At 44.1% G+C, this 26,885-nt stretch overlaps 1 protein-coding gene and 1 long non-coding RNA gene across 9 annotated transcripts in view; one reads left to right on the plus strand and one right to left on the minus strand.

The window, feature by feature from the left end:
• MFSD6 (major facilitator superfamily domain containing 6) overlaps positions 1-26,885 on the plus strand; it is a 43,637-nt gene that overhangs the window by 6,208 nt on the left and 10,544 nt on the right. For all 3 annotated transcript variants that reach the window (XM_081872302.1, XM_081872304.1, XM_081872303.1), the window contains exons 2-4: positions 6,863-8,432; positions 15,896-15,993; positions 26,411-26,572. In XM_081872302.1, the coding sequence (XP_081728428.1) occupies positions 6,919-8,432; positions 15,896-15,993; positions 26,411-26,572 (1,774 nt within the window). In that variant the 5' untranslated portion in view covers positions 6,863-6,918. The remainder of the gene's footprint in view (positions 1-6,862; positions 8,433-15,895; positions 15,994-26,410; positions 26,573-26,885) is intronic.
• Positions 69-24,672, minus strand: LOC309335567. Of its 6 annotated transcripts, none has more exons than XR_014153576.1 (3): positions 24,182-24,672; positions 2,170-2,275; positions 69-391 (listed from the first exon to the last, which is right to left on the minus strand). It is a non-coding gene; the product is annotated as an uncharacterized lncRNA (long non-coding RNA). The 6 variants fall into 6 exon arrangements; XR_014153577.1 differs by lacking the exon at positions 24,182-24,672 and adding an exon at positions 5,220-5,363; XR_014153578.1 differs by lacking the exon at positions 24,182-24,672 and adding an exon at positions 5,061-5,201.

Raw genomic sequence — 26,885 nt, forward strand, 5'->3', positions numbered from 1 at the left:
AACCTAAATCCGGCCCTGGTGGTGCTGGTCCCAATTTTTGCTCCTTCCGTACGGATATTTACACATACTGCAACACGTCCTCCCTTTTATTAAGTAGATGTCAGTGCACGGTTGACATTTAGTAATGCACACTGGTTTCATTTGCTCAGCGTAGTTCTTCCTTCACTGCTTACTCTTGCAGAAGAATCTGCGGGTGAGCTTATGGCCAGCTGTGCTGGCTAAACAGCACCATTTCTGGGGTTTTCCCCCATGGTTGCTGTTCACCAGACTTCCTCGGTTTCTGTGACCTCAGCAGCTCTGAAAGGTGCAAGGGACAGTTTTGCATGTTGGGGGAGGGCGTAAGCTCTCTGTTGAAGCTCATCTGCATGCAACCAGTAAGCCCAAAAGGCACCTGGAAATCGATAAGTTCAAAAGGCAAATATTTGTTGACTGTCCATTTTAAGTTGCTGGGTTCAACCTGACCTAAACTTCAGGGCGATCGGGGTAGATAAGAGATATTGCTACTTTAGTATCTTGAGCATGGGTAGGCAAACAGGCCTGGAGGCCAGATCCGGCTCAATTGCCTTCTAAATCTGGCCCTGGGAATCAGTGTGTTTTTACATGACTAGAATGTGTCCTTCTATTTAAAATGCATTTCTGGGTTATTTCTGGGGCCTGCCTGTTGTTTTTTACATGAGTAGAATGTGTGCTTTTTTAAAAAAAATGCATCTCTGGGTTATTTGTGGGGCATAGGAATTCGTTCACCCCCCCCCCAAAAAAATGTAGTTCAGCCCCCCACAGGGTCTGAGGGAGAGTGGACCGGCCCCCTGCTGAAAAAAATTGCTGACCCCTGATCTTGAGGATGAAGATCAGTGATGGTGGGCATTCCCGCCCCCCACCCATTGTCTGTGGTGAAAATGTCTGCAAGGTTTGGTTTTACCTAGAAAAAGCACCTTATGGTAAAGTGCAATAAAATAAATAAATACAATTATATATAATCAGAAACTTCAGTATCACCGTATTTGCTGTTAATAAGATTGTTCCAGCGATTAAACTTGCCTCATCCTTACAAATCCTGAATTTTCATTAAAAACCCCCACACAGTTATGCAAATGCATGCATTGCAAAGAAAAGTTTGCACAGCAAGTATTAAGACAACTTAGGCAACCTCACTCTGTATCTGATATTCACCTTAGGTTTAGGAAATTTTTTTATGTTTGATGTTTTATCGTGTTTTTAATATTCTGTTGGGAGCCGCCCAGAGTCGCTGGGGAAACCCAACCAGATGGGCGGGGTATAAATAAACTATTATTATTATTATTATTATTATTATTAAGGAACTAGTGACTTAGGTTTAGCAGCAAGAGCTCATTCACAAATGTACAATGGCTTTAAAATAAGGCAGGGGGTCTCTACTCAAGTCTTCTAATGGTTTTTCGATCATCCAATCTCAGCAGAACAGTCATATCTCGGGTTGCAAACGCTGCGGGTTGTGTGTTTTCGGGTTATGGACCGTGCTGAACCCGGAAGTACCGGAACGGGTTACTTCTGGGTTTCAGCGCATGCGCAGAAGCACTGAATCACGCTTTGCACATGTGCAGAAGCGCTGAATCGCGTTACACGTGTGTGCAGATGTGGTGCTGCGAGTTGTGAATGCTGCAGGTTGCGAATGTGCCTCCCACACAGATCACGTTTGCAACCCGAGGTATGACTGTATTCCTTTAATTTTTTTAGTCCCTTTACAGAAACTTCTGAGAAGTCATAATTTCCTTCAGAGGTTTAGGGAGTTGTATTTCAGCGCATGTAGAAAACCACACTGTCATCGGTAACCGGGGTAGATGTTACGAAATAGAAACCGTATGGTTTCCTGGAAGAGTTGAGCAAAACTCTCAGTAGTTTTAGCTTTCTAAGAGAATCTATAGAAGGAATTTCATTTGGTCAATTGACCAGTCAAATATTGGCAGTTGACCAGTTAGTTAACTACTTAATATTTGATTGCAGTCAACTCTTCGCAAATATTCTACAAAGCCAAGAATACCGTGGTGTAGCTTTTTTCAGCTTCCTTTAAAATGGTTCCTGTATTTTGCATTATTTCTGTTCTTTTAAAATTTCATTAAAACAAAACAAAAAACCATGCAATTATAGGCCAGGCTTCTGCAACCTGGCACACTGAAGTTTTTCTGTATTTACAACTCTGACCAGTCCAAACATGACATGGCTGTGCAAAAATGGTTTAAAGAGAATTGTAGTCTCTGGAGAGCACCAGGTTGGGAAATGATAGATTGACCTGGTGTTCCTGTATAAAATAAAAATGTTTGGTAAATGGTTAGCATTTATAGAAATGCTGTGGAAAGTAAAAAGAATTCATCATAATATTTATTTTTATTTATTCGAAACATATTATTGTGTAACACATAACATTAACTTATAACATATACAAAATAAGGAAACGAAGCAGAAAACATACAATTGAATTAAAATTAAGCATACCCAAACAATACAAATTGGGGTTGTTACATTTACAGTCCCTGGGGAGAAGGATAATTATTGCTATTGGAGGGTAGTAGTATGCCCTTTCTAAAAATAAAAATAAAATGTTTTATTTGTAATATCAGGATATTGTTCTCAGAGTTTTATGGTATTCTCACTTGAAGCTGAAGAGTTATTAAGAATTCCAAATAGTACCATATTTCCCTAGAGGCATTTAAACATTGTTGTCATAAAATAAATTTTTTTTGCCTAGTTGTTGAAAATGAATATTATATATTTTTCTACTCTACTATATCTTAATTTTTGAGTTAATTTGTCATCAGTAGCCATGGGCCAGATTTTACCCTCCTTATTTAGCTCTTTTAAATATGTCTTGCGATAAACATCCAGGCAGCTAACAAAAAAATAATAGAATCAATACTTTATCCAATCCGCCTTCATTTTGCCCATCCCATAATAATACTAGTGAAGAGATTGCCATCGGTTCTTGGTTTGTTATTAAACTAATTTATACAAACTCCATCTCCAGAAAGCTTGCCAGTTCAATGACATTCCCACATTATGATGTTATAAAAGCTAATTTGATTGTTTCAAATTACTATTAAGGAGTTGGCAGAAATACCAAGGCCCTTGAAGACTTAAACACTAATTCTTTTTCCCCCTTTTCTAATAAAGTTAATGCTTAAAAAAACGAACACCTGACTCAGTATTTGAGCCATTTTTGACTGATCTGTTGGCCTAATCTTTATTGACCAATCTTGTGAAGAACGGAGGAAGGATCTAGTGCCTAAAACACATAGATCTAATCTAAAAGGAAGTGGTATAGACTTCATGGTTTTGCCACAGATTTTGGATAGTACAGCAAAATCTATTCGGATTTTGGATTTGGACTTCATAATAATGTGTCATTCATCTCATCATGGTACCTGATCATGCATCATAATTGCAACTGATTTTAACCTGACCACGTTCATAAGGGGCTTTGGGATACTGTGGGCTCTGGCCCTGAAAACTTATTCTGAAAATTTGATTTTTATGGAGTGTGTGGGAGGCTGTAGCCCTATCTGGGCATTCCTTTCATGGGATTGTGGTTGTGAGGAGGGCAGAGTCAGGCTTTGAAGGAAATAAACCACCATCTGACTTTTAGAAGACATCTGAAGGCAGTCCTGTTTAGGGAGGTTTTTAATGTTTGATATTTTGTCGCATTCTTAAATATTCTGTTGGGAGCTGCCCGGGGTGGCTGGGGAAACCCAGCCAGATGGGCGGGGTATAAATAAATTATTATTATTATTAATTGAGTGTGATGTAACAGGAAGTTTGTCCCTATGGACACACTCCCTTTTTTTGCAATGGTTCCTCGGAAAATGAATGCGACAACAACCAAAGAGTGGCATTCGAAGCCAGACCTTGTTCAGCTTTTCATCTACTAGACGTAGCTTCACGCTTGGTACAGCGAAAGAAAGCATAATATGTGTTTATGTGTGATTCTGCCTCCGTTAATTCTTTTAATTGCCTCCCGACTCTCATCGCCGTCTGAACTGTAATCTTTTCGATATATTTGCACAAAGTACTTCCGGCTGTGACGCTGTTTTACTAGGGCATTCTGAATAGTCGTCTCCCATTTTGATTTTTCTGATGTGCCCAAAAGTCCAAGAAGTACGGATCCAGTCATTTTGTGTAGGAATGTGGAAAGGACTGAAAAAACTCAGGAAAGCTGCATGCTTAATGACCTGGGCTCTTTTGCACCCTTCTCCTGAGGTGAAAAGCCCTCCCAGGTTTCTAGGAACCAGGGTGGATTTGATTTAAATCAAATCGATTTAAATCACTAGTCATTAAGACTTAATTTAAATCTTTCTTTTTTTTTTTTAACAGAAAGACCATTCCTGCTGGTATAATCTTAATATTTACAACCAGATGAAGGTTTCATTTCTGGAATAATAACTTTTCAGAGTTATTTTTTACATTTTTATATCAAAAATTACTGATTTGGTTATACTATTAGAAATACATAGATAATTATTGTGAGGTTTAATAAGCTAGCTGTTTATATTTGGACAACGTTTCCTCTGTGCTTTATTGGAAGGAGAAAAATAATCATTTCCTTAATAACAATTTAAACAATTTATTTAACTAAAACAAAAACATTACAGCATATGTATTCATGTTTGTTAACTGATGTGGTTTAACCTTTTAAAAAAAACAAAAAAACTTAGAGTTTCAGCACAGAGGAAAAACTTAAAACAAATCCTTATTTCCTGATGAATAGCCTTTGTCTTTAGAAAGATTTTTTCCTCCAAAAGTATTTAATTTTAATAATCCAATTTAAATAAAAAAATCAATTTAAATTAAAAAAAATCAATTTAAATAAAAAAACCAATATTTTTTTAAAAATAATTGATTTTTATCTATCCTGCTAGGAACTGTTCCCTCACTTTTTAGCACAATTCATTTCTTCCCTTTATAGTATGAATTCTGTGGCCTGTTCCCATTCCCACCCACCCCCTCAGGTACTGAACACCTGTGGGTTTTGTAGAAGCAGAGCCAACACTGTCACTAAAAATAAATAAATCAGGCCCCAACCTGAGACTCACTGATATTATTAATAGGCCTTACTTCTGTGGTATCAACCAGAACAGCCTTCAATGTGGCACAAAGGGTTCTAGCCAGAAGAGGTAATGCCATCCCTCCAAAAGAATTAGAGCAAGTTTTCTTTGCAGTCGATCCATAATATTCTTCCTGACTGATAATACCTGAAAGATCATATCATCCCTTCACTGTACTCTGCACAGTATGGCTTCCTGTGAATAACAACTTAACAGGAGGTCTATTCTGCAAAATGTAAGAACAGGGCCTTTAGAGTGGTAGCACCTACCCTGTTGATGATGATGATGATGATTATTTGAATTTATATAGTAGACCGGTGCCATCTCTGTTGTCTATTTTTTTAAAAAAAGATATTTATTAAAGTTTTCCATAATAAAACAAATATCACAATCAGAAAAAAGAAAAGCAAAAACAGAGAAAAAGACAATCAAAAATTGCACACCGAAAACAACAAAAAACAAAGAAAAAATTATTCCTTGCTTACCATCTTTGTAACCCTCTTTCCTGACTTCCTCACATCTCCCTTTTCTGTGTTCCCCTTTACACAATCAAATTCAGCAGTTTCCTACCCTCTTTCCAATCTTGTGCCCAATTTATACATTTCAACCTATTATGCCTTTGGTTTCTTTTCCTTTCCTCTTAAGCCATTTATCACATATTCTTTATAACTTAGTCCCTTATATCATTTGTTTAGTCACGACATAATAATACTCTGGTCTTACCCCTCTTTTTCCAAATCATTTTTACATGTTTCTTTTTACCAAGTCACTAATGCCATATTATCTTTATATCCAACATCATTTTAACATTCAAACATTTTACAGTATTTTTGGAGGTATTCTTTGAACTTCTTCCAGTCCTCTTCCACCGACTCTTCTCCCCGATCTCGGATTCTGCCAGTCATTTCTGCCAATTCCATGTAGTCGATCACTTGCATCTGCCATTCTTCCAAGGTGGGCAAATATTGTGTCTTCCAATACTTTGCAATAAGTATTCTTGCTGCAGTTGTTGCATACATAAAGAATGTTCTATCTTTCTTTGGCACCAATTGGCCGACATCTCTGTTGTCTTTTCATCACCTGCTGAAAACCTTTCTCTTTCAACAAGCCTTCTAGGTTGAGATGTTTCCCAGGCTGCATCAGTATTGAAATTGTTTAAAAGACATTTTTTATGGTGATTTTAATGTTTTATCCCTTGTTGGTTTCTGCGCTGGGCTCCTTTGGAAGGAAGGTGGAAATTTAATAAGTAATTAATGATACGTAAATAAACTTTGGCATTAATTTCTCATAGAGACACTTCTTTAATAATCCTTTGTCCTTTCCTTATTGGAGTACAGTCATTCATATAATAAGAACTGGAGATTTTTTGACAATTGCATGCAGACGTTTCTTAGTTTTGTATTTACAGATGTTGCTGGGTCTTATGTTACTGTAGGAAGGATCAAAGTTGTTAGTAAAAAATTGAGTTATTCTTTGCTGCCATATCTCTGTAAATAAGGGCTAATAGTCCTAAAGTCCTGTTTAAGATCCTGAACTGTAACCATAAATGATAAAAGACACATTTTATTCCATAGGAAATGAGTATATCATAATGGGGAGCCTGTGGCCCCCTGGAAATTATTGGACTACATTTCCCAAAATCCATGACTGTTGGCCATTTTGGCTGGGGCTGATGGGAGTTGTAGTCCAGCAACGTCTGGCCGTTATCATGTTCTCCATCCCTGGTCTATATTTTAGCCTATATTTAAGCATGGTGTTTTAACCGTGGTGATTCTTGTGTGTTTCCACAGGCTACTTGAATTAAAGTTTGGAGATCTGGGCACGTAGCTCATGCTGACAGTAAGCCATGGCAGCCGACGACAAAGTAGCCATTTTAACCGACGACGAAGAGGAGCAAAAGAGGAAGTATGTGCTCGCTGACCCTTTCAACGGGATTTCAAAGGAGCCAGACCCCCAAACCCAAAGCGATACACCTTCGACAGAGACCACCACCACCATTCCGGACGAGGAGCTGGATTGGCTCGAAAAGCACTGTGTCAAAGTGAACAACGATCTCCTGATCTCCAAAGTCTTTTATTTTTTCTTTTATGCTGCTTATGGTTCGCTCTACCCACTGCTTCCTGTGTATTACAAGCAACTGGGCATGACGCCCAGCCAGAGCGGGCTGCTGGTGGGCATCAGGTACTTCATTGAGTTCTGCAGCGCTCCGTTCTGGGGCGTGGTGGCGGACCGCTTCAAAAAAGGGAAAGTCGTCCTCCTCTTCTCCCTCCTGTGCTGGGTGCTGTTCAATTTGGGAATCGGGTTCGTCAAACCGGCTACCTTAAGGTGCGTACCAAAGTTCCCGCCGCCAGTCTCTCCCACCAACGCCAGCCACCTCTCGACGGCAACCACGCAAAACGTCTCCCTTCCTTCGGCGATTCCTACCGCCCGGGCTGCGTCACCGGAGGGCCGGAGGAAAAGAGACGTTTCTCCTTATAGCTTGGCGGCGGTGAGCTCAACTCCTCCTGAAACCACATTCCCTCTGACCACGCGGAACGCGTTGAGGGCCGAAGAGAGCGTGGTCACTCCCAGTACTCCGAAAGGCATCGTTACTGCCGGGTCGTTGGGGAATTTGACCCGTCCGACGGTGCCTCCCGCTGCCACCACCGGGGCTGCCACTCTCGTCTACGACCACCAGGAAGTGGAGGCCATCTTCCTGCTCATCCTGATGGTTGTTATCATAGGGGAGTTTTTCAGCGCCTCGTCGGTCACGATTGTGGACACGGTGACCCTGCAGTACCTTGGCAAGCACCGAGATCGCTACGGGCTCCAGCGCATGTGGGGCTCTCTGGGCTGGGGCCTGGCCATGCTCTCCGTAGGAATCGGCATCGACGCCACCCGCATCGATGTGCTCATCGAAGGGCAAGGCTGCAAAGCCCCGGAGTACAAGAACTACAGGATTGTTTTCATCGTCTTTGGCGTGCTGATGACGCTCTCCTTGATCGTGGCCACCCAGTTCCGGTTCCACTACAACCACTACAAACAGGAGAACCAAAGCAAAGAAGGGGACGTCTCCCAGGCGGACAGGAACTCCTCCCACGACTCCTCCAACGAGACCCCGAGTGACATGAGCCAGTCGCCCTCCTTTAGTTTCTGGGACTTGATAAAGCTGCTCTGCAGTATCCAATATGGCTCCGTGCTCTTTGTGGCTTGGTTCATGGGCTTTGGGTACGGATTTGTCTTCACCTTTCTTTACTGGCACTTGGAGGACCTGAACGGCACCACCACTCTCTTCGGGGTCTGCTCCGTCCTGAGTCACGTATCCGAACTGACCGCGTATTTCTTCAGCCACAAGTTGATCGAGCTAATTGGACACATCAGGTAAGCAAACGGTATGGTGGAAGTTGACTAGCCGTAGTCAGTGTTGCGCCAAGCATAGATATAAATGTTAGTTTCTGTTCTTATCACTGAGCAGCTGCTGGGAGTCACAGGACTCTGTTTACATTCCAGAGACCTTCAAGTCTGACGGGAAGGGAGACGGGATGTGACGTTAGTGGTTTCCTGGTTCCTTTGTTCTGTTGCTCTCTGCTCTCACAGCTCTCTGCGTAGCTAGAAAATAAAGCATAGCAATGTAGCTCATACTATCTCATCCTTCCGTGCTGCTTTGAAGCTCTGCTGGGACGACGTTCCTGAGGCCTTATCAAAGGATCAGGTCGTCAATTAATCGTCGGGAGGCAATTCCGAAGATGAGCCTTATCAGTTCGGTCGAACGGAGTTCCGACAATACAGTCGTAACTTGGAAGTCAAATGGAATCCGTTTGACTTCCAAAACATTTGGAAACCAAAGCGCGGCTTCCGATTGGCTGCAGGAAGCTCCTGCAGCCAATCGGAAGCCCCGTTGGATATTTGGGTTCCAAAGAACGTTCACAAACCGGAACCCTCGCTTCTGGGTTTGTGGCGTTTGGGAGCCAAAATGTTTGACTCGCAAGGCATTCAGGATCCAAGGTACGAATGTAATAGTACAAGGAAACCTTGGCTCTCCATATGTTGCTGGATTAGAGCTCCCGTCAATCCTGATTCCTGGCCATGCTGCCTGGGGCTGCTGGGAGTTGAATCATTTGGAGAGCCAAAGATTTGCCGCCGCATCTGAAGGTGCAAAAGAATTGTGATGGCAAAACGGTGCAGTCCTAAGCATATCTACAAAGAACCAAGTTATATTAAAGTGAGTGGGACTTACACCCAAGTAAGTGGGTTTAAGATTGCAGCCCAGGGGAGTGAAGCTGTATATACATTTAAAGCACCTCTGTCTCCCCCCCGCCCCGGGAAGAATAATGGGTTTAAGTGTGTTGGGAATTGCAGCTCTTTTGGGGGAAACTACAGTTCCCAAAATGTACCGTGTGTACATAGCTTAAGGTGTGAATCGGGATAGTCCCTCGTTCAAATTTCATATGTGGCAAAACTGAACTAGGTGGTCTTAAGAAAGCCACTCTTTCTAAGCCTCATTCCTCTGATGTGCAATTTGAAGCATAATAATAACTTAGCTTAAAGAGCTGTTGTAAGAGTTATATTTGAATATACCTGTGAAATTCTTTGAAGGGTTAAAAGAACTATGTAAATGTTCAGTATTATTATATCTGATCTATTAGACACGTCAGTGTTTGAGGAGCTATTTTCTGGATTTCCCCAGTATTTTCTGGATTTTTTAAAAAAGAAAACCTTTTAACCTGTTGATGGTTTTATTTCTCCCGCATAACATGGTACCATCCACTGTTAGGATTACAGATTAATAAATTCATCTGCATGACAACTGTCAACCTGAAGCCAGTTCAAAAACTGCATGAGAAAGGCTTGTTTTTTTGTTGATAGCCGTTATTTGGCATAAAACCAGACACTGTGGAGATGTTTTGAACAGGGTGGGGTAAATGATTCAGACTTTCAAATGCATCAACGTATAAAAGGTAAAGGACCTCTGGACGGTTAAGTCCAGTCAAAAGCGACTAGCAACTATAGGATTTTGGTGCTCATCTTGCTTTCAGGCCAAGGGAGCCGGCATTTGTCCACAGACAGCTTTTCCGGGTCATGTGGCCAGCATGACAAAACCGCTTATTGCGCAATGTTACGGAAAGCAGAGCACATGGAAACCTTACCTTTTACATTAATGTATAGGGACGCAGGTGGCGCTGTGGGTTAAACCACAGAGCCTAGGACTTGCTGATCAGAAGGTCAGCGGTTCGAATCCCCGCGACGGGGTGAGCTCCCGTTGCTCGGTCCCTGCTCCTGCCAACCTAGCAGTTCTAAAGCACGTCAAAGTGCAAGTAGATAAATAGGTACCACTCCGGCAGGAAGGTAAAGCGTTTCCGTGCGCTGCTCTGGTTCGCCAGAAGCGGCTTAGACATGCTGGCCACATGACCCGCAAGCTGTACGCCGGCTCCCTTGGCCAGTAAAGCGAGATGAGCTCCGCAACCCCAGAGTCGGCCACGACTGGATCTAATGGTCAGGGTTCCCTTTACCTTTTTATAGTAACCACACAAGAAATACATGCATGCAAACCGGCTCTTAAGTAAGGCTGTGAGTGGACCAGCTGGAATTGCCTGAATTGTATCCCACTGAATCATATTTGGCGTGATTTCAGTGGGCCCCACCCAGAGTGTAATTCACTTGGATATAGCCACACGTACCTTAACAGTGCAAACCTGTGAGTACTCAGAAGTGAGCCCTTTTGCAATCGCCCCCTTGAGTTTAACAAAGCCTATTCAAAGGAAAGTGGGTATAGGATTATAGCCTCAGGCTTAGATTTTACTGGTGCAAACGCATTGTTCTCCATAGCATGGATAATAACTGTCGTTGGGGTCAAATAGAGTTCCCAGTGCCTAACCTTGAAAGATGATCTTTCAAAAGCTGCCACAGGGGAAATATTTGGCAGCTGGGACTTTGCCCAGGACAGCACTGTAATGCAGGGTGACATCACATAGATTCCATATCTCTCTGCCATGCTGCCATAAATGAAATAAGAGTACCTTTCAAGGGAAAGTCCTGGCAAAACTAATGACCGAACTGTCATTTTTTGCATGTTTTGCTTGAAAAAACACAAGTATGCCTTTAAAGCAATGCCACCGTTAAGAAAACCCGGTTTTGGGAGGTTGCTTTAAAAGAACTTTGGTTTCTGATGTAGTAGAAATGTTTGGTCCACAAAATTCATCTGCTCCTGTTCAAATTTCCAACATAACACTCCCCCCCCCCCCACATCCCAGGAAATAGATTTATGACCTTTCATCTTTGAATTAGTTTATGCATACCATTTTGTTTTGCCAAATGAATGAGGAAGATTTTCTGCCTAAGGTAACAAAATATTCTGGGGCACAGAGGTAGGTCACTCGCTGCTTATTTATCTTATTTTTTTGGTAGCAACATAATATACAATAATCTTCCAGTCTGGGTAACTCTAGCAGCTGAGAAAGTGCATGGTTGGCGAATCGGAGGTACCATACTATGAGAAGCTTGCCCCGCTGCAAGAATTCAATTTTTTTCTTCATTTAAATACAGTTTCACTTTAGAGTCGTTATAGAAAAGAGCCACATTTTAAAAGGGCATAGGATGTCAAACAGATCAACCAAAGGCCTGGTTAAAAAGCGACGCTTTTTCCTGGCACCTGAAGGTGTATAATGAAGGCACTAGGCAAACTTCCCTGGGGAGAGCATTCCACAGATGGGAAGCCACTGCAGAGAAGGCCTGTTCTCATGTTGCCACCCTCCGGACCTCTCGAGGAGGAGGCACACAAAGGAGGGCCTCAGAAGGTGATCTCAGGGTCCGGGTAGGTTCATATGGAAAGAGGTATTGTGGTCCTGAGCCGTTTAAAGCTTTATAGGTTAACCCAGCACTTTGAATCGGGCCCGGAAACTAATTGGTAGCCAGTGTAGTCAGACCAAGATCAAAGGGTTTTCCGTTTTTGGAGGCGCTTCGCTAAACGAATTTCTCTATGGGGTTGCTTCACAAGACGAAAAAATCTTGCGAGTTCCCGCGTTTCCCCCCCGCTTTTTTCCGCCCTTTCCCTAAGCGCTAAGCCGCTTATCAGCTGTTCCGCTGATAAGCCGCTTCTCAGCTGATCGCTAAAAGCCGCTAGACCGCTAATAGCGCTAATCCGCTAAGCTGTCAATGGGCTTGCTTCGCAAGACGAAAAAACCGCTAGATGAAGAGAATCGCGGAACGGATTAAATTCGTCTTGCGAGGCACCACTGTAATGCCCTTGACACACAAAGACTGCTCAATATATTTTGCCTGAAATCTAAAAAAAATAAGGATGCACACTTGTGTAAGACTTGACAGTATTGGTGGGGGTAGTGTTATTTATGACATAGGAGAGAACCACGCGCCAAGAACGTAGCTATGCGATACGGTTAATGAATTGGGTCTGCAGGAAACTGAATGTGAATCTGTAGTTCAGCAGATTCACAAAGAGGCAAGGGACAACAATGAATAGCCACTTCTTTGGGAATACAGTGGTACCTCGGGTTAAGTACTTAATTCATTCCGGAGGTCCGTACTTAACCTGAAACTGTTCTTAACCTGAAGCACCACTTTAGCTTAATGGGGCCTCCTGCTGCTGCCGCGCTGCCGAAGCACGATTTCTGTTCTCATCCTGAAGCAAAGTTCTTAACCTGAAGCACTATTTCTGGGTTAGCGGAGTCTATAACCTAAAGCCTATGTAACCCGAGGTACCACTGTACAGAGGGAATACAGAGGGCTTTTTTTTCCAGCTGGAACTCAGTTCTGGCACCTCTCAGGTGGGCACCATTGCCATTACAGTGGTACCTCGGGTTACATACGCTTCAGGTTACACACTCCGCTAACCCAGAAATAGTGCTTCAGGTTAAGAACTTTGCTTCAGGATAAGAACAGAAATTGTGCTCCGGCGGCAGCAGGAAGCCCCATTAGCTAAAGTGATGCTTCAGGTTAAGAACAGTTTCAGGTTAAGAACAGACCTCTGGAACGAATTAAGTACTTAACCTTGGTTCTCAAACTTAATCCGTTCTGGGAGTCCGTTTGACTCCTGAAACCGTTCAAAAACCAAGACGCGGCTTCCAGTTGGCTGCAGGAGCTTCCTGCACTTAAGCAGAAGCCATGTCGGACGTTCGGCTTCCAAAAACCATTTGCAAACCGGAACACTTGCTTCTGGGTTTGCGGCATTCGGGAGCCGATTTGTTCGACAACTAAGCCATTCGGGAACCAAGGTACCGCTGTACAGAGAACAAGGGAGGCGTGAGTTCCGGCACTCATTTTTTTAGAAAAATAGCATTGTATAGAGTAATATTTGACCAATTGCTTTGTTCTCTTTTGTGTGTGTAAATTATTTCTTCGGATGGACTTCCTTTGGAATTCTGCAGATAGAAAAGAGCTGAGTAAACAAGGGCATTATGGGATGCACATAAATCAGAAATGACCGGGGGCGGGGGGAGTGAATAATTCATCCTCCGTTTCTCACAATAGTTGAACTACATATCATCAGAGAAAATTTTGTTCTTTTAAAAAAGAATTGAAAGCTCTCCTGCACACAGTGGGTCAATGTATACAAAAAGGAGGCAGTCTTGGCAAGCATACATCTAAAAGTGACTTGACACATTATTATTATTATTATTATTATTATTATTATTTATATACCACCCTATACCCGGAGGTCTCAGGGCGGTTATTCATAGGTATTATGATTATCAGTGCCTGCTGTCTGAGTATTCTAGAATATTCCAGTATTAACTTCAGAAGTCTTGTTTTGTTTTGTTTTTTAAATGAAGAGACGTTTGCTACAAATGAAATGTTTGAAAATAATTAATTTCAGTTGATGAAACTGATTACGTGATTTATCTACTTTGTTTAGCCAGGAATTTTGCTAAGTGTTTTATTGTCTTCTTCGGAGAGCTTTGTTAGCAATGACTACAAGCAAATAAAGAGTCCATTCTTGGGTAACTGGTTGGATATGCTTCCTTGTCTGTTGTTTATACTAGACACTTGAGATGCTATAAACTTAGAGACTACCAGAGCTGGATCAATCTCAGTTTGAGAAATGTGTAAATAGCATGTGAATGCCATAAACTGTGTCTCTAAAGACTGGAAACAGTTTTAAAATATTTCATTCTGCCACCTCCCAAATACATTTTATGAAACGTTTTTAAACAAAACATTTTTTAAAAAACCCTGCATAACTAGTTATGCTTAATTGTACTTTTTCACTGATTTGTGTCCTCCTCATACAGTCATACCTCGGGTTACGAACGCTGCGGGTTGCGAGTTTTCGGGTTGCGGACTGTGCCAAACCCGGAAGTACCAAAACTGGTTATTTCCGTGTTTTGGCATCATGCGCATGTGCAGACACGGCGCTTCAGGCTGTGAACACTGCAGGTTGTGAATGTGCCTTCCGCACGGATCACGTTTGCAACCTGAGGTATGACTGTATAATACAGTTCCTCCATGCCAACCAGCTGTCAGCACGTAATGGCTAAAAGTTGTGTTTTTAAAATTTTTATTAAAGATTTTCACATTTGCAGCTGTTTTTCTTCTGTCTCAGGTGATCCAGCTATTCGCAAATCCCCTTTCAGTGACAGTACTTGCTTTCTGACTTCTTATTTATTATATATTTTACATTCACACCCCACCTTTCCTCAGAGGAGGTCTAGGTGGTAGTGTACATGTCTCTCCCCAATCCTCATTTTATCTTCACAACAACCTACCTGTGAGGTAGGTTAGGCTGGCAGACAGTGACTGGCCAAGGATCACGAAGTGAGCTTCATGGGGGAGTGAGTATTTGAACCCTGGTCTCCCAGGTCCCAGTCTTTCCCCTAGAACATTATACCACACGGGGCTCTCAATACTTTTTAAAAGTTATATTCTTCATGTTAGTTTGCGGGAGGAACCTTTCAGGGTGCAAGGAACTCTTTAGAAACAAAAGGTGGCAAGTCTAGGAGAGGTACCTTCCTAGGCAACAATTCCTGACCATTTCATTCATGCTTCATCTTACTTTATTTCAGTCCTTTGCAGACTGTACACTCCCCCCCCCCCACTATAGAACTACACATCTCCCCTTGCATAATGGTTAAGTTGATCCCTCTGCAGAGACCTGGTTTCCCTTCCTCCAGTTCGGTACATGAAACACAGCAGCCTCTTTTTTTGTAAGAGTCTTGGAGGTGGGGGCAGGAGACAGTACTAACATTGAAGCTTGCCTGCCCCCCCCCTTTTTAAAATCACTTGAGAGAGCGGTCATTCCTAACTTGAAAATGGCCGGGTCCATATTAATGCAAGGAAGCACAATGAACCAATATCTCAGAAAAGGAGCTATATGGGAAGAACTGTTATAGAGCAGTAGCTGGGTCTAAACCACTGAGCCTAGGGCTTGCTGATCGGAAGGTCGGCGGTTTGAATCCCGTGATGGGGTGCGCTCCCGTTGCTCTGTCCCAGCTCCTGCCAACCTAGCAGGTCGAAAGCACGCCAGTGCAAGTAGATAAATAGGTACCACTGCGGCGGGAAGCGTTTCCATGCGCTGCTCTGGTTTCGCCAGAAGCGGCTCAGTCATGCTGGCCACATGACCCGGAAAAACTGTCTGTGGAGAAATGTTGGCTCCCTCGGCCAGTAAAGCAAGATGAGCGCCACAACCCCAGAGTCGTTCGTGACTGGACTTGACTGTCAGGGGTCCTTTACCTTTTTTACATTCATTTATTTAAACTTCTACCTTGTATAAAACTGCCAGAAAATTGCTCTAAGCCAGCCTAGTAACTGTTTGTTTGTTGGTTTGTTACTATGTGCAAGACATGGCAAACATTAAACTAGCCCGTGTCATTTTCTTTCTTTCCTACCTTTAGAGTCCTGTATATCGGCCTTGCTTGTAACACAGCTCGTTACATTTACATCTCCTACCTGGAAAATGCTTGGACAGTTTTGCCTATGGAAGTTCTTCAAGGTAAGGAGGTGATGTACCGTATTTTTCGCTCTATAACACGCACCTGACCATAACACGCACATCGTTTTTAGAGGAGGAAAACAAGGGAAAAAGCATTCTGAATGAAACAGTGGATGTATCATTTTTGGGCTTCATGCTGTGGCCACAGACATGTGATCCGATTGTGAATTTGGGGTGACCCAATGCAAAAATCCTGAGAATTCCTGTGGATCCATGCTTTGTAACGACGTTTTTGCACCATTGCCGCCCCAGGCAACAGTGGGTGCGTGATTTTTTTTGGTGCAGGCTGTAGCCATGGACATGCTATGTGATCTGATGGTGAATTTGGGGTGACCCAATGCAAAGATCCTGAGAATCCCTGTGGATCCATGCTTTGTAACCACGTTTTTGCACCATTGCAGCCCCAGGCAACAGTGGGTGCGTGATTTTTTTGGTGCAGGCTGTAGCCATGGACATGCTATGTGATCTGATGGTGAATTTGGGGTGACCCAATGCAAAGATCCTGAGGATCCATGTGGATCCATGCTTTTTCACCACGTTTTTGCACCACTGCAGCCCCAAGGAACAGTGGGTGCGTGACTTTTTTGGTGCAGGCTGTAGCCATGGACATGCTATGTGATCTGATGGTGAATTTGGGGTGACCCAATGCAAAGATCCTGAGGATCCATGTGGATCCATGCTTTTTAACCACGTTTGTTGCACCATTGCAGCCCCAGGCAACAGTGGGTGCGTGATTTTGGGGGGGCAGGCTGTAGCCATGGACATGCTATGTGATCTGATGGTGAATTTGGGGTGACCCAATGCAAAGATCCTGAGGATCCATGTGGATCTATGCTTTGTAACCACATTTTAAGTGGGGAGCGAAGGAAAAACAAAGAAGGGACATGAGAGGGGTGTCAGAGAAGCAGCTGGCTAAGAATGCAGGAGAGGGATTTAACAGGAGGGAGGAAAGAAAGGCAAAAGTTTCCCCCCACCCAAGCCAGCCATCTATCTCTCTCTCTCTCTCTCCCTCCCTCCCTCCCTTCCTCCCTTCCTCCCTCCCTCCCTCCCTCCCTCCCTCCCCCCTCTCTCTCTCCCTCCCCCTCCCCCCCTCTCCCTTCCCCCCTCTCTCTCGCTCTCCCCCAGCCGCACTGGAGCACAGAGGGGAATTCCCCTCTGCTTGCCTGGAGGGGAGGGGCTTTCCCTGCTCTTTGTTCTGTTTCAGCAAACACAGCAACGAAACAGAGGAGGGTGGGCAGTAAGACCCTGAGGCAGAATGCAGGAAAGCAGCCGCTTCCTCTTTTCATGTTTCCCTTCTCCGTGAAGCGCCGCGATTTGATTTTTGCCTGATTTTTCGGCTCCAGGGACCACACATTCGCTCTATAACACGCACAGACATTTCCCCTTCCTTTTTAGGAGAAAAAATCTGCGTGTTATAGAGGGAAAAATACGGTACTTCTGATCCTGGGTTGCATCATTACCAGGTACATAAATTCTTCATCTGGGCCATGATGAACTAAAAGTCCGTCTATGTTCTTGTACCTACCAGTAAATAACCCAAGGGATCCTTTTTTAAAAAAGCTCTGTGCAAGTTTAATATCTGGAGGTGGTTTCTTCAGTTGACCTCAAATTCTGTGGCTTTTCACCTAAGCAAACAGTGAAATGGCAGAACACACCTTGATCCCTAAACAAAGGGGACAGGAGCTCAAACGGAAGCTTGTGCCTTCTGCAAATAAGCCTTTGTTGCTGGCAGACTTCAGCCTATTCCTGTCTAGAAGGCATTCATATCCCTGAAATTTTCTGATTTTCTCACATTCTGCAACAGAAAGGAGTCCATTGTTTTTTAGCATTGGATCTTAAAACAAAAACACCCAGGTAAATGTTTAGGAATAACCGGTTCTCTTCAGTGTTCCCCAGTTATCAGTGACGTTTTGTAAATCATGATGAAGGTCAATGAAGTCTGGAAAGAAATGACTGGTGTGGAAAAAAATTGGACAGATTGCATGCAAAGAGAAGCAAAAAGACTTGTGCTTTCAAGATATTTTGCCAGCACTTCCTCATGCTAGAATGCCCTTTCAAATGTTGTCAGACTCCAAACTCCCACCAGCCCCAGAGAGCATGGTCAGTGAGGATATGGAGTCCTAGCCCAAAAACATCTAGAGGACACCAGGTTGGGGAAGACTTTTCTAATGGTGCTTTTCACACAAGAGTTGCTGTTTGACGTTTTATAAACATAACCTTGTTAGATTTGCACTCACATGCTGCAAATCCCAAAACACGTTGCGATTCCCAAAAATTGCACTCACACATTCAATCCCAAAACTCAGTGCTCAGAATAATCAGTCCTCATTTGTACAAATTCCTTTAATCTGGCTGTTCGTTTGAATTGCAACTGTGTCATAATGAACACTGAAACCAACCTAGACAAGAAATACAGTGGTACCTTGGTTCTCAAATGCCCTGGTACTCAAACAGCTTGGAACCCAAACACTGCAAACCTGGAAGTGTTCCGGTTTGCGAACTTTTTTCGGAAGCCAAACATGCCTCGTTTTGAGTATTACACTTCCAATTTGAGTGCCACACTTCTGTTTTGAGTGTTAAGCTGAGGTCTGTCTGTTTTTGCTATTGATTTTGCGTTTTTGTTTTTGCGGCTCTCTTTTTTTTTGTGTGTGACTGTGTGGAACCCAGTTCAACTACTGATTGATTGATTGATTGTATGACGGCAGTACATTGTTTATTGCTTTCATTTTATGGATCAATGCTCTCGTCAGATAGCAAAAATCATGTTAAATTGCTGTTTTAGGGGTTGTTTTTAAACGTCTGGAACGGATTAATCCGTTTTGCATTACTTTCTATGGCAAAGTGTGCCTTGGTTTTGGAACGCATTGGTTTTGGAACGGACTTCCGGAACGGTTTAAGTTTGAGAACCAAGGTACCACTGTAGTTACGGCAGCAAGGGCCAGAACGGAAGAGTGTTTGACTCAAGAAGAAAAATATGGGGTAGGTTGCAGGAACTTGGCCTTGGGTGTGTGCATGTACACAAACACACACACACACACACACACACCTTTTTGGCTACAGGAACCCTTTATTTGACTCCTGCTGCTGCTCCCCCCATCCTGCCACTTTTGATTCTGAGTTTCTAGACGGTACTGTACTTTCCAGGTCTCCTCTCCAACCATGAGATCTTGGCTTGCGCTTAGACCAGTGATGGCCAAACTTGGCCCTCCAACTGTTTTGAGACTACAATTCCCATCATCCCTGACCACTGGCCCTGTTAGCTAGGGATGTTGGGAGTTGTAGTCTCAAAACAGCTGGAGGGCCAAGTTTGGCCATCACTGACTTAGACAAACAAAACGCTGAGATGTCTCTCTTTGCGCAAGCGCTGCCAATTTCACGCGCATTGAATATGCCCGGCTGCACATGTTAACGACCCTGCAAACTGGATGACAGCTTTTAATTGGCTCAGGAAGAATTCAGCGCATGGGAGTTGCTGGAGGTGGGTGGGTGGAACCTACACTTGCCTCCACACCCAGATTAAATCGAATCAGCTGCGGAGAAAGTTATTTTGATGACTGTTTTCATCTTGTGTAGGCAGAAAATACTCAGGGAAGAGACGGAAGGCAGAAGCCAGGGGAAAGGAAGTAGGCATGGGGATTGCTGATACAGTTTATGAGATTTTCCAGCCCTTCAATCTGCAATCTGAATGGTGGTGCAGTCATGGGCTGCAACTGAATCCCATCCAGGTGGACACCCAATTGAGGTGCGGTTTCCAGGTCTGAGAACTGAATTGTGTACCTATACCGGACAGAGTTGCGCTCCCTCTCAAGGAGCAGGTGCAAATTTTTTGGGAAGGGGTGTTCTCCTAGATCAGCGTTTCCCAAACTTGGATCTCCAGCTGTTTTCGGACTACAGTTCCCATCAACCCTGACTACTGGTCCTGCTGACTAGGGGTGATGGGAGTTGTAGTCCAAAAAACCCCACAGCTGGAGACCCAAGGTTGGGGAAAACTGCCCAAATCAATGTCACTTTTTTCTTTATTGCAAGATTTATTATCTACTGTGCATTCAGAGAACGCTGGAGTGTACAAAACCAGAATAGAAGTGAATCTCAGTGGCTCAAGGTCCCCATTTTCCAACCTCCATCTGTGTGGCAGCTAACCTTGCCATGGTGGTCCATACATTGGTCACCTCCCATGGTGGATAGCAGCAGCTATTGTAAGATGAAGCTGCCCCAGTGCCTAACTTTATGCACATGGCTGAGAGATCTGGACTGGTGTGCCAAACCAGGTTCGAGGTACGGCTGCTGACATTTAAAGACCTAAACAGTTTGGGACCAAGAAACCTGCTGGGCAGGTCACCCCTGTACAGAGCAATCTGATCATTAGGATCTTCTGGGGAGACCCTCTGGAGCAGGCCCCAGGCATTGTCTTCCCCTTCTTCCCTCCGTCTCCTGGCATCTTTCGGGCATGGTACTTGTTGGTAGATGGCCCAGTTGGCAGCGGGAGGAGAGAGGGGAAGAGGACCTTATTGCAGGGGCAGGTGCCTTGGGTTGTCTTATTCCCCCACTCCCCTCTTCCCCTGGAATCCCAGTTTATTTTCTTCCCTTTTCCCCTGGAATCCCAGTTTATTTTCCTCCCTCTCCCCCTGGAATCTCAGCTTATTTTCCTCCCTCTTCCCCTGGAATTCCAGTTTATTTTCTTCCCTTTTCCCCTGGAATCCCAGCTTATTTTCCTCCCTCTTCCCCTGGAATCTCAGCTTATTTTCCTCCCTCTTCCCTTGGACTCCCAGGGCAGTTGGTGTTACATGGCATGCCTTACTTCCGTTTGGGAGGAGTAGCAGGTTTGTTGATTGAGAGCACTAAATCAGCTTTGATTGTACAACCTGAATTTGCCAGGATATGATAGAACCTCACCTGAAAAGGGCCCTTAATATGTGCCTTGATTTTTCAATGCAGGCGTCTGTCGCCCCCACCCCAATAACATGGGGGTTATGTTCTGGGGGCCCACACACATATTCCCTCGTAACATGTCCTTCCTTCTTAAATCCCTTGTGGCAGAAGCTGTCTTTGTCTTACACACACGCTGAGAGCCTTCAGGTTGGCCTTGTAAATAGAAATAATTATTTTCTCCTGAACTTGATACAAACATTTCCCTTGGATACGAGGCAACTTCTTTTCAAGTGGGAGCGATAAAAGTATCCAGGAGATTGCATATGGCTCCAGATCCAGATTTTTACAGCTCCTAAGCCGTTCTCCTTTGAGTTGCTGCCCTTTATTTATGCCCACAGAGTGTGCCGTTTGAGCTCCTTATGAAATCAGTGGGAGTTTTCCTCGTCCGTGGAATGAGATCAGTTGCCGTCTGAGAGTCAGCCGCTTCCCTTCATTGCTGCCTCCCTTTCATTTCTAGGTACATTCTGTTCAGGCAGAAGCGATCAGATAATGAAATGTAATTTAATACGCGCAAGATCCAAACGATGCCATCTATATGATTTCCAGATGCCCTTGAGAAGCAGCTATGAGGACTGGAGCATTTTATGCAAGGCCTTTTCAAATGATCTCAGGGGAGGGAGGAGTCTTGCCGCTCAGTGGCATTGAGGTCCAGTCCCTGCTATCGGCGCTTTTCAAGGATTCGGGGGAAAACATTTGCCGGGGACCCAGAAGAAATGTTGCTGGTCAAAGCAGACCGCAATAGGCTAGGCTGGGGGGAACGGACCTAGTTTTCTGTGTATTAGACGAGGTTTTTTTTTACTCCAAATTAATGTTTAAAAACTAGGCTAGTCTTATACATGGGCAGTGCATTTGGGGACTGGGTGATTGGTTGTAGCTGTGAGCTGCAGCTTGTAAGCGGCAATTTGGTGAGTGATTGGTTGCTGCATCAAGGGCTGCATTGGATTGGCTGCTCCTGCATTAATTGGGCAGGTGATTGGTTGCTGCCTTGGATTGGCTGCTCCTGCGTTAATTGGTCGGGTGATTGGTCGCTGCGTCAAGGGCTGCTTTGGATTGGCTGCTTCTGCGTTAATTGGGCAGGTGATTGGTTGCTGCGTCAAGGGCTGCCTTGGATTGGCTGACACTGCGGCAATTGAGTGTTTGGTTTCCAGCTTGTGTTTGCGAATGGGCAGACACTTGTCACCTTCTGCAATGCAAGCAATTCTGAGCTCTTGTCTTTAGGGTTAGTGATTTTCTGCATCTCCCCCCCCCCCCACAAAAAGCTCAAGAACCTTGGGCAACCCCCCCCCCCCAAAAAAGCCCAACAACTCTGCACAATCTTTCCCAAAAACAACCCTCCCCAAACAACTCTGGCAATATAGCCATCTCCCCCATTTTATTAAATTTCAGTCCCCCAAAATAGGGAGCATCTTATACATGGGGTCGTCTTATAGACGGAAAAGTACAGTAGCTTCCTGTCTAGCCTTTGGCTTGCTGCTCCTATGCTCTAGCTTACTCTCTGCGCCTCTGCAAATTACTTGGTATGTTTCCGAACATGCCTAGTTGCCATCCTCTCTACTTTGCACAGTCCTTTTGCACTGTTCAGTTACGCTCACCACCCATGCTGTTTCCACAGAGACTTCACGGTGCTATCCTGCCGTATTCCCTCCAATTGGCATTGACGTTTTTGAAGGCTGCAGTTCACACAAGTGCCATTTGTTGGGGCCTGTTTGCAGGCTGTGTTTGGAATTCTTGTGTATCTGGCTGGGTGTGTATTTGTGGGGTAGGCTTGTGCCTTTGGGGCTAGTACTTGGCACGAGTCTTGGGCTTTCCGTTCACATCCCCCTTGTCCCACGTCTACCAAACTGAAATCTCTGCAAGGAGACCGCCTCCGTTCCTTGCAACAGACACGGCTTCTCAATGCACCAGTTACCAAGGATGTACTAAGCCCCTTTGCCCCTGAGCACAGACTTTTGAGTCCATGTTAATATATGGGCTGTAGCTAGCAATGTTTATATGAGATGTTGTCAGACTGTGGCTCCCAATATTCCTGACCATTCGCCATACTGACTGAGTCTAGCAGGAGGTGAGGTCCTGCAACATCTCAAGCACCACCAGCTCCCCATTCCTGGTTTATATGATCAAAACTATGTGGGCTCACTGGATACACATGACTTCTTGCCAAACCAGCTTCCCTATGTCTCAGTTCATGAAATCTCTTATCCTTATCATCCAACTTGAGGGAAAATTGGCTGATGAGGCTTCTGATCTAATTCTGTAGCAGTAAAATAATAGTAGTAGTAATAATAATAATAATAATAATAATAATAATAATAATAATAATAATAATGTGGTACCTCGGGTTAAGAACTTAATTCGTTCCGGAGGTCCGTTCTTAACCTGAAACTGTTCTTAACCTGAAGCACCACTTTAGCTAATGGGGCCTCCCGCTGCTGCCGCACCGCCGGAGCATGATTTCTGTTCTCATCTTGAAGCAAAGTTCTTAGCCCGAGGTACTATTTCTGGCTTAGCGGAGTCTGTAACCTGAAGCATATGTAACCTGAAGCGTATGTAACCCGAGGTACCACTGTAGTAGTAGTAGTAGTAGTAGTAGTAATAATAATAATAATAATAATAATAATAATAATAATAATAATAATTTATATCCTGCCCACCTGGCTGGGTTTCCCCAGCCACTCTGGGTGGCTCCCAACCAAATATGAAAAACACGATAAAACATCAAACATTAAAAACTTTCTTAAACAGGGCTGCCTTCAGATGTCTTTTAAAAGTATGATAGTTGTTTATTTCCTTGACATCTGATGGGAGGGCATTCCACAAGGCGGGCACCACTACCAAGGAGGCCCTCTGCCTGATTCCCTGTAACTTCACTTCTCACAGTGAGGGAACTGCCAGAAGGCCCTCGGAGCTGGACCTCAGTGTCCGGGTAGAACAATGGGGAGTGGAGATGCTCCTTCAGGTATACTGGGCCGAGGCCGTTTAGGGCTTTAAAAGTCAGCACCAACACTTTGACTTGTGTTCGGAAATGTACTGGGAGCCAATGCAGGTCTCTCAGGATCTGTGACACAGAAGTATTTTAATTTTGTTATTAAATTTGTCTCTCGCTTGATCTTGCCCGGGGCAATCCAGAGCGACATAACAACCATACAAATGGACAGTAACCCCCCCCCCATTAAAACCGAGAGGAAAGAGAAATACATTAAATGCATCCCACTTGCTTCTAAAAGGCCACAGATAGTTAACGGCCAAAGTAGATATTTACCTGGGACTTTTGCCAGTGCCAAGGGTGGAGAAGGCGGTGTCACCTGACAGTTAAGTAAAGACAGCTTGTAAAGACATGATTAGTTGAAACAGGTTTTCGCCCAGCGAATGGCGTTCCTTATATATATCTGGCTCAAGGCAGTAGCAGCAAAGCGTCCCTGTGCTTTGTCATCGTGACATTTTGACATGTTTGACATTTTGTTAAGTGACGGTTGGAATGCTGTAGAGAAACAGCAGGTGCTCTCGATAAACTAAAGTTGTGTGAAAGCAGCCTATGCCACGTTAAGCCTGATGTATAAACTTAAAAGCACAGGTGATGCAAAACAAGGCAGTAAACTTTAATGGGAGAGCTGTAACTGCAGATTTGTGCTATCTCTCTCTCTGTGTGCACAGTTTTAACTAGTAGAGTTGAGATCAAAGGCATGTCACCTTGCAGGCAGCAGCAGAAATGCCTTGGCAGCCTTTGATCTGACTCTCGGAATCAATGAATTAGAAACCCGGATAACTCTAGTTTGCATCTAATGCATTTCAGAATGTAATAAGAAAACAGTTAAAGAGAGCTTTTGCTTGCAACAAGGAGCAAGCAGCCCCTCCCAAAAACATGCCGTTTGGAAATTTATATTACAGTGGTACCTCGGGTTAAGTACTTAATTCGTTCTGGAGGTCCGTTCTTAACCTGAAACTGTTAATAATAATAATAATAATAATTTATTATTTGTACCCCGCCCATCTGGCTGGGCTTCCCCAGCCACTCTGGGCGGCTTCCAACAAAGATGAAAGATACACTAAAATGTCACATATTAAAAACTTCCCTGAACAGGGCTGCCTTCAGATGTCTTCTGAATGTCAGGTAGATGTTTATCGCTTTGACATCTGATGGGAGGGCGTTCCACAGGGCGGGCGCCACTACCGAGAAGGCCCTCTGCCTGGTTCCCTGTAACTTGGCCTCTTGCAGTGAGGGAACCGCCAGAAGGCCCTCAGGGCTAGACCTCAGTGTCCGGGCAGAACAATGGGGGTGGAGACGCTCCTTCAGATATACTGGACCGAGGCTGTTCTTATCCTGAAGCACCAGTTTAGCTAATAGGGCCTCCTGCTTCCGCCTCACCGCTGGAGCACAATTTCTGTTCTCATCCTGAAGCAAAGTTCTTAACCTGAAGCACTATTTCTGGGTTAACGGAGTCTGTAACCTGAAGCGTATGTAAGCCGAGGTACCACTGTATTTGTTTGTTTGCTGGATTTAATAACAAATGATTCAAACAATTAAAATAGTGTAGAACAGCTGGTAGAAAATGTGTTTTTGGATGGCAGCATTCAGGACTACGATTCTTACCATGGCCACTTCTATACTTTGGCCACACCCACTTTGCCATGTGACCCTCCTGAGGGGGCACCATGGTCATTGTGGCCCTCGGTACAAAACAAAGGTTAACCACCCCTGTTTGGGGAGACTGGGTCAACCCCATCCATAACAGTTTGAAGGCCGCCTAACTAGGCAGATGAACCTCCCATTAACTGTACCTTTGTTTTGTCTGGCTCGAGTCTCGGTTTATCGGGCCTCATCCAGTCCTTCTGTTCCCAAGCACTATTTCAAAACAGCCCCTGCCTCTCCTGATTTGATAAAAGAGAGATACAGAGCTGGTGCCCCCTGCATCTTAATGATGCCTCACCTCACACCCCCAGACTCATGACAGTTTCATGTGGATGTTGAGTAGAATTGGTGATAAAATGGATTTCTATGGGGAAGTCCATAGCATAAGTGCTGTAGGGTCATCCGCCAGCACCATCTTCTGCATTTAGCCATCTAAGTAGAAAAGGGAGCATTAAAAACCAGGGTCTGCCACCTCTAAACCAGACAGCACATCAACACTGATACCATGGTCGCTGGTGACAAAAGTCCTAGAGCAGGCATGGCCAAACTTGGCCATCCAGCTGTTTTGGGACTACAACTCCCATCATCCCTTGCTAACAGGACCAGTGGTCAAGGATGATGGGAACTGTAGTCCCAAAACACCTGGAGGGCCAAGTTTGGCCATGCCTGCCCTAGAGAATCAACAGGGTCTCACACTCCCTCATCTCATCCAGTAAAGCAAGCAACTTCTGTCCTTGAAGCCCAGCCTAAAACCCATTTCATCCAAGACAACCTGAATCTGGCTGAAGAAGAAGAAAGAAACAAAAAACAATTTTCAGGAGCATACGGCACTGAATTCTGAAACATCTTCCTTTTCTGCAGGTGTGACCCATGCAGCCATCTGGGCAGCTTGCATTTCCTACCTAAGTGCTGCTGTTCCTCCCGAATTAAGAACTTCCGCTCAGGGTATTCTGCAGGGCCTCCACCTTGGCCTGGGCAGAGGGTGCGGAGCAATGGTTGGAGGAGTGCTGGTCAACTATTTCGGTAAGAGAAACATGTTGGATAGTTCCATTAGCAATTTGCTCTCCTTTCATGCATTTTGGATGCTGCTTTATTAAATGTTTCCCAGCCCTTCACTTCCCTATGCTTAAGTTATGTTAGCCAAATGCTGATATCATGCTTGTGTTTTCTTTGGGGGGGGGGTTGTGTTATGTATGAAATTGTGTGGATACTTGACACACCAAATTAGAAGGACCTGTATCTTTAAGACATTTCTTTTACCTGTCATCTTCAAAACACATAATAATAATAATGACAATATATTATTATCATCATCATCATCATCATCATCCCACCC

Source organism: Podarcis erhardii (assembly GCF_964252035.2).
Source record: "Podarcis erhardii genome assembly, chromosome: 1".
NCBI lineage: Eukaryota > Metazoa > Chordata > Lepidosauria > Squamata > Lacertidae > Podarcis > Podarcis erhardii.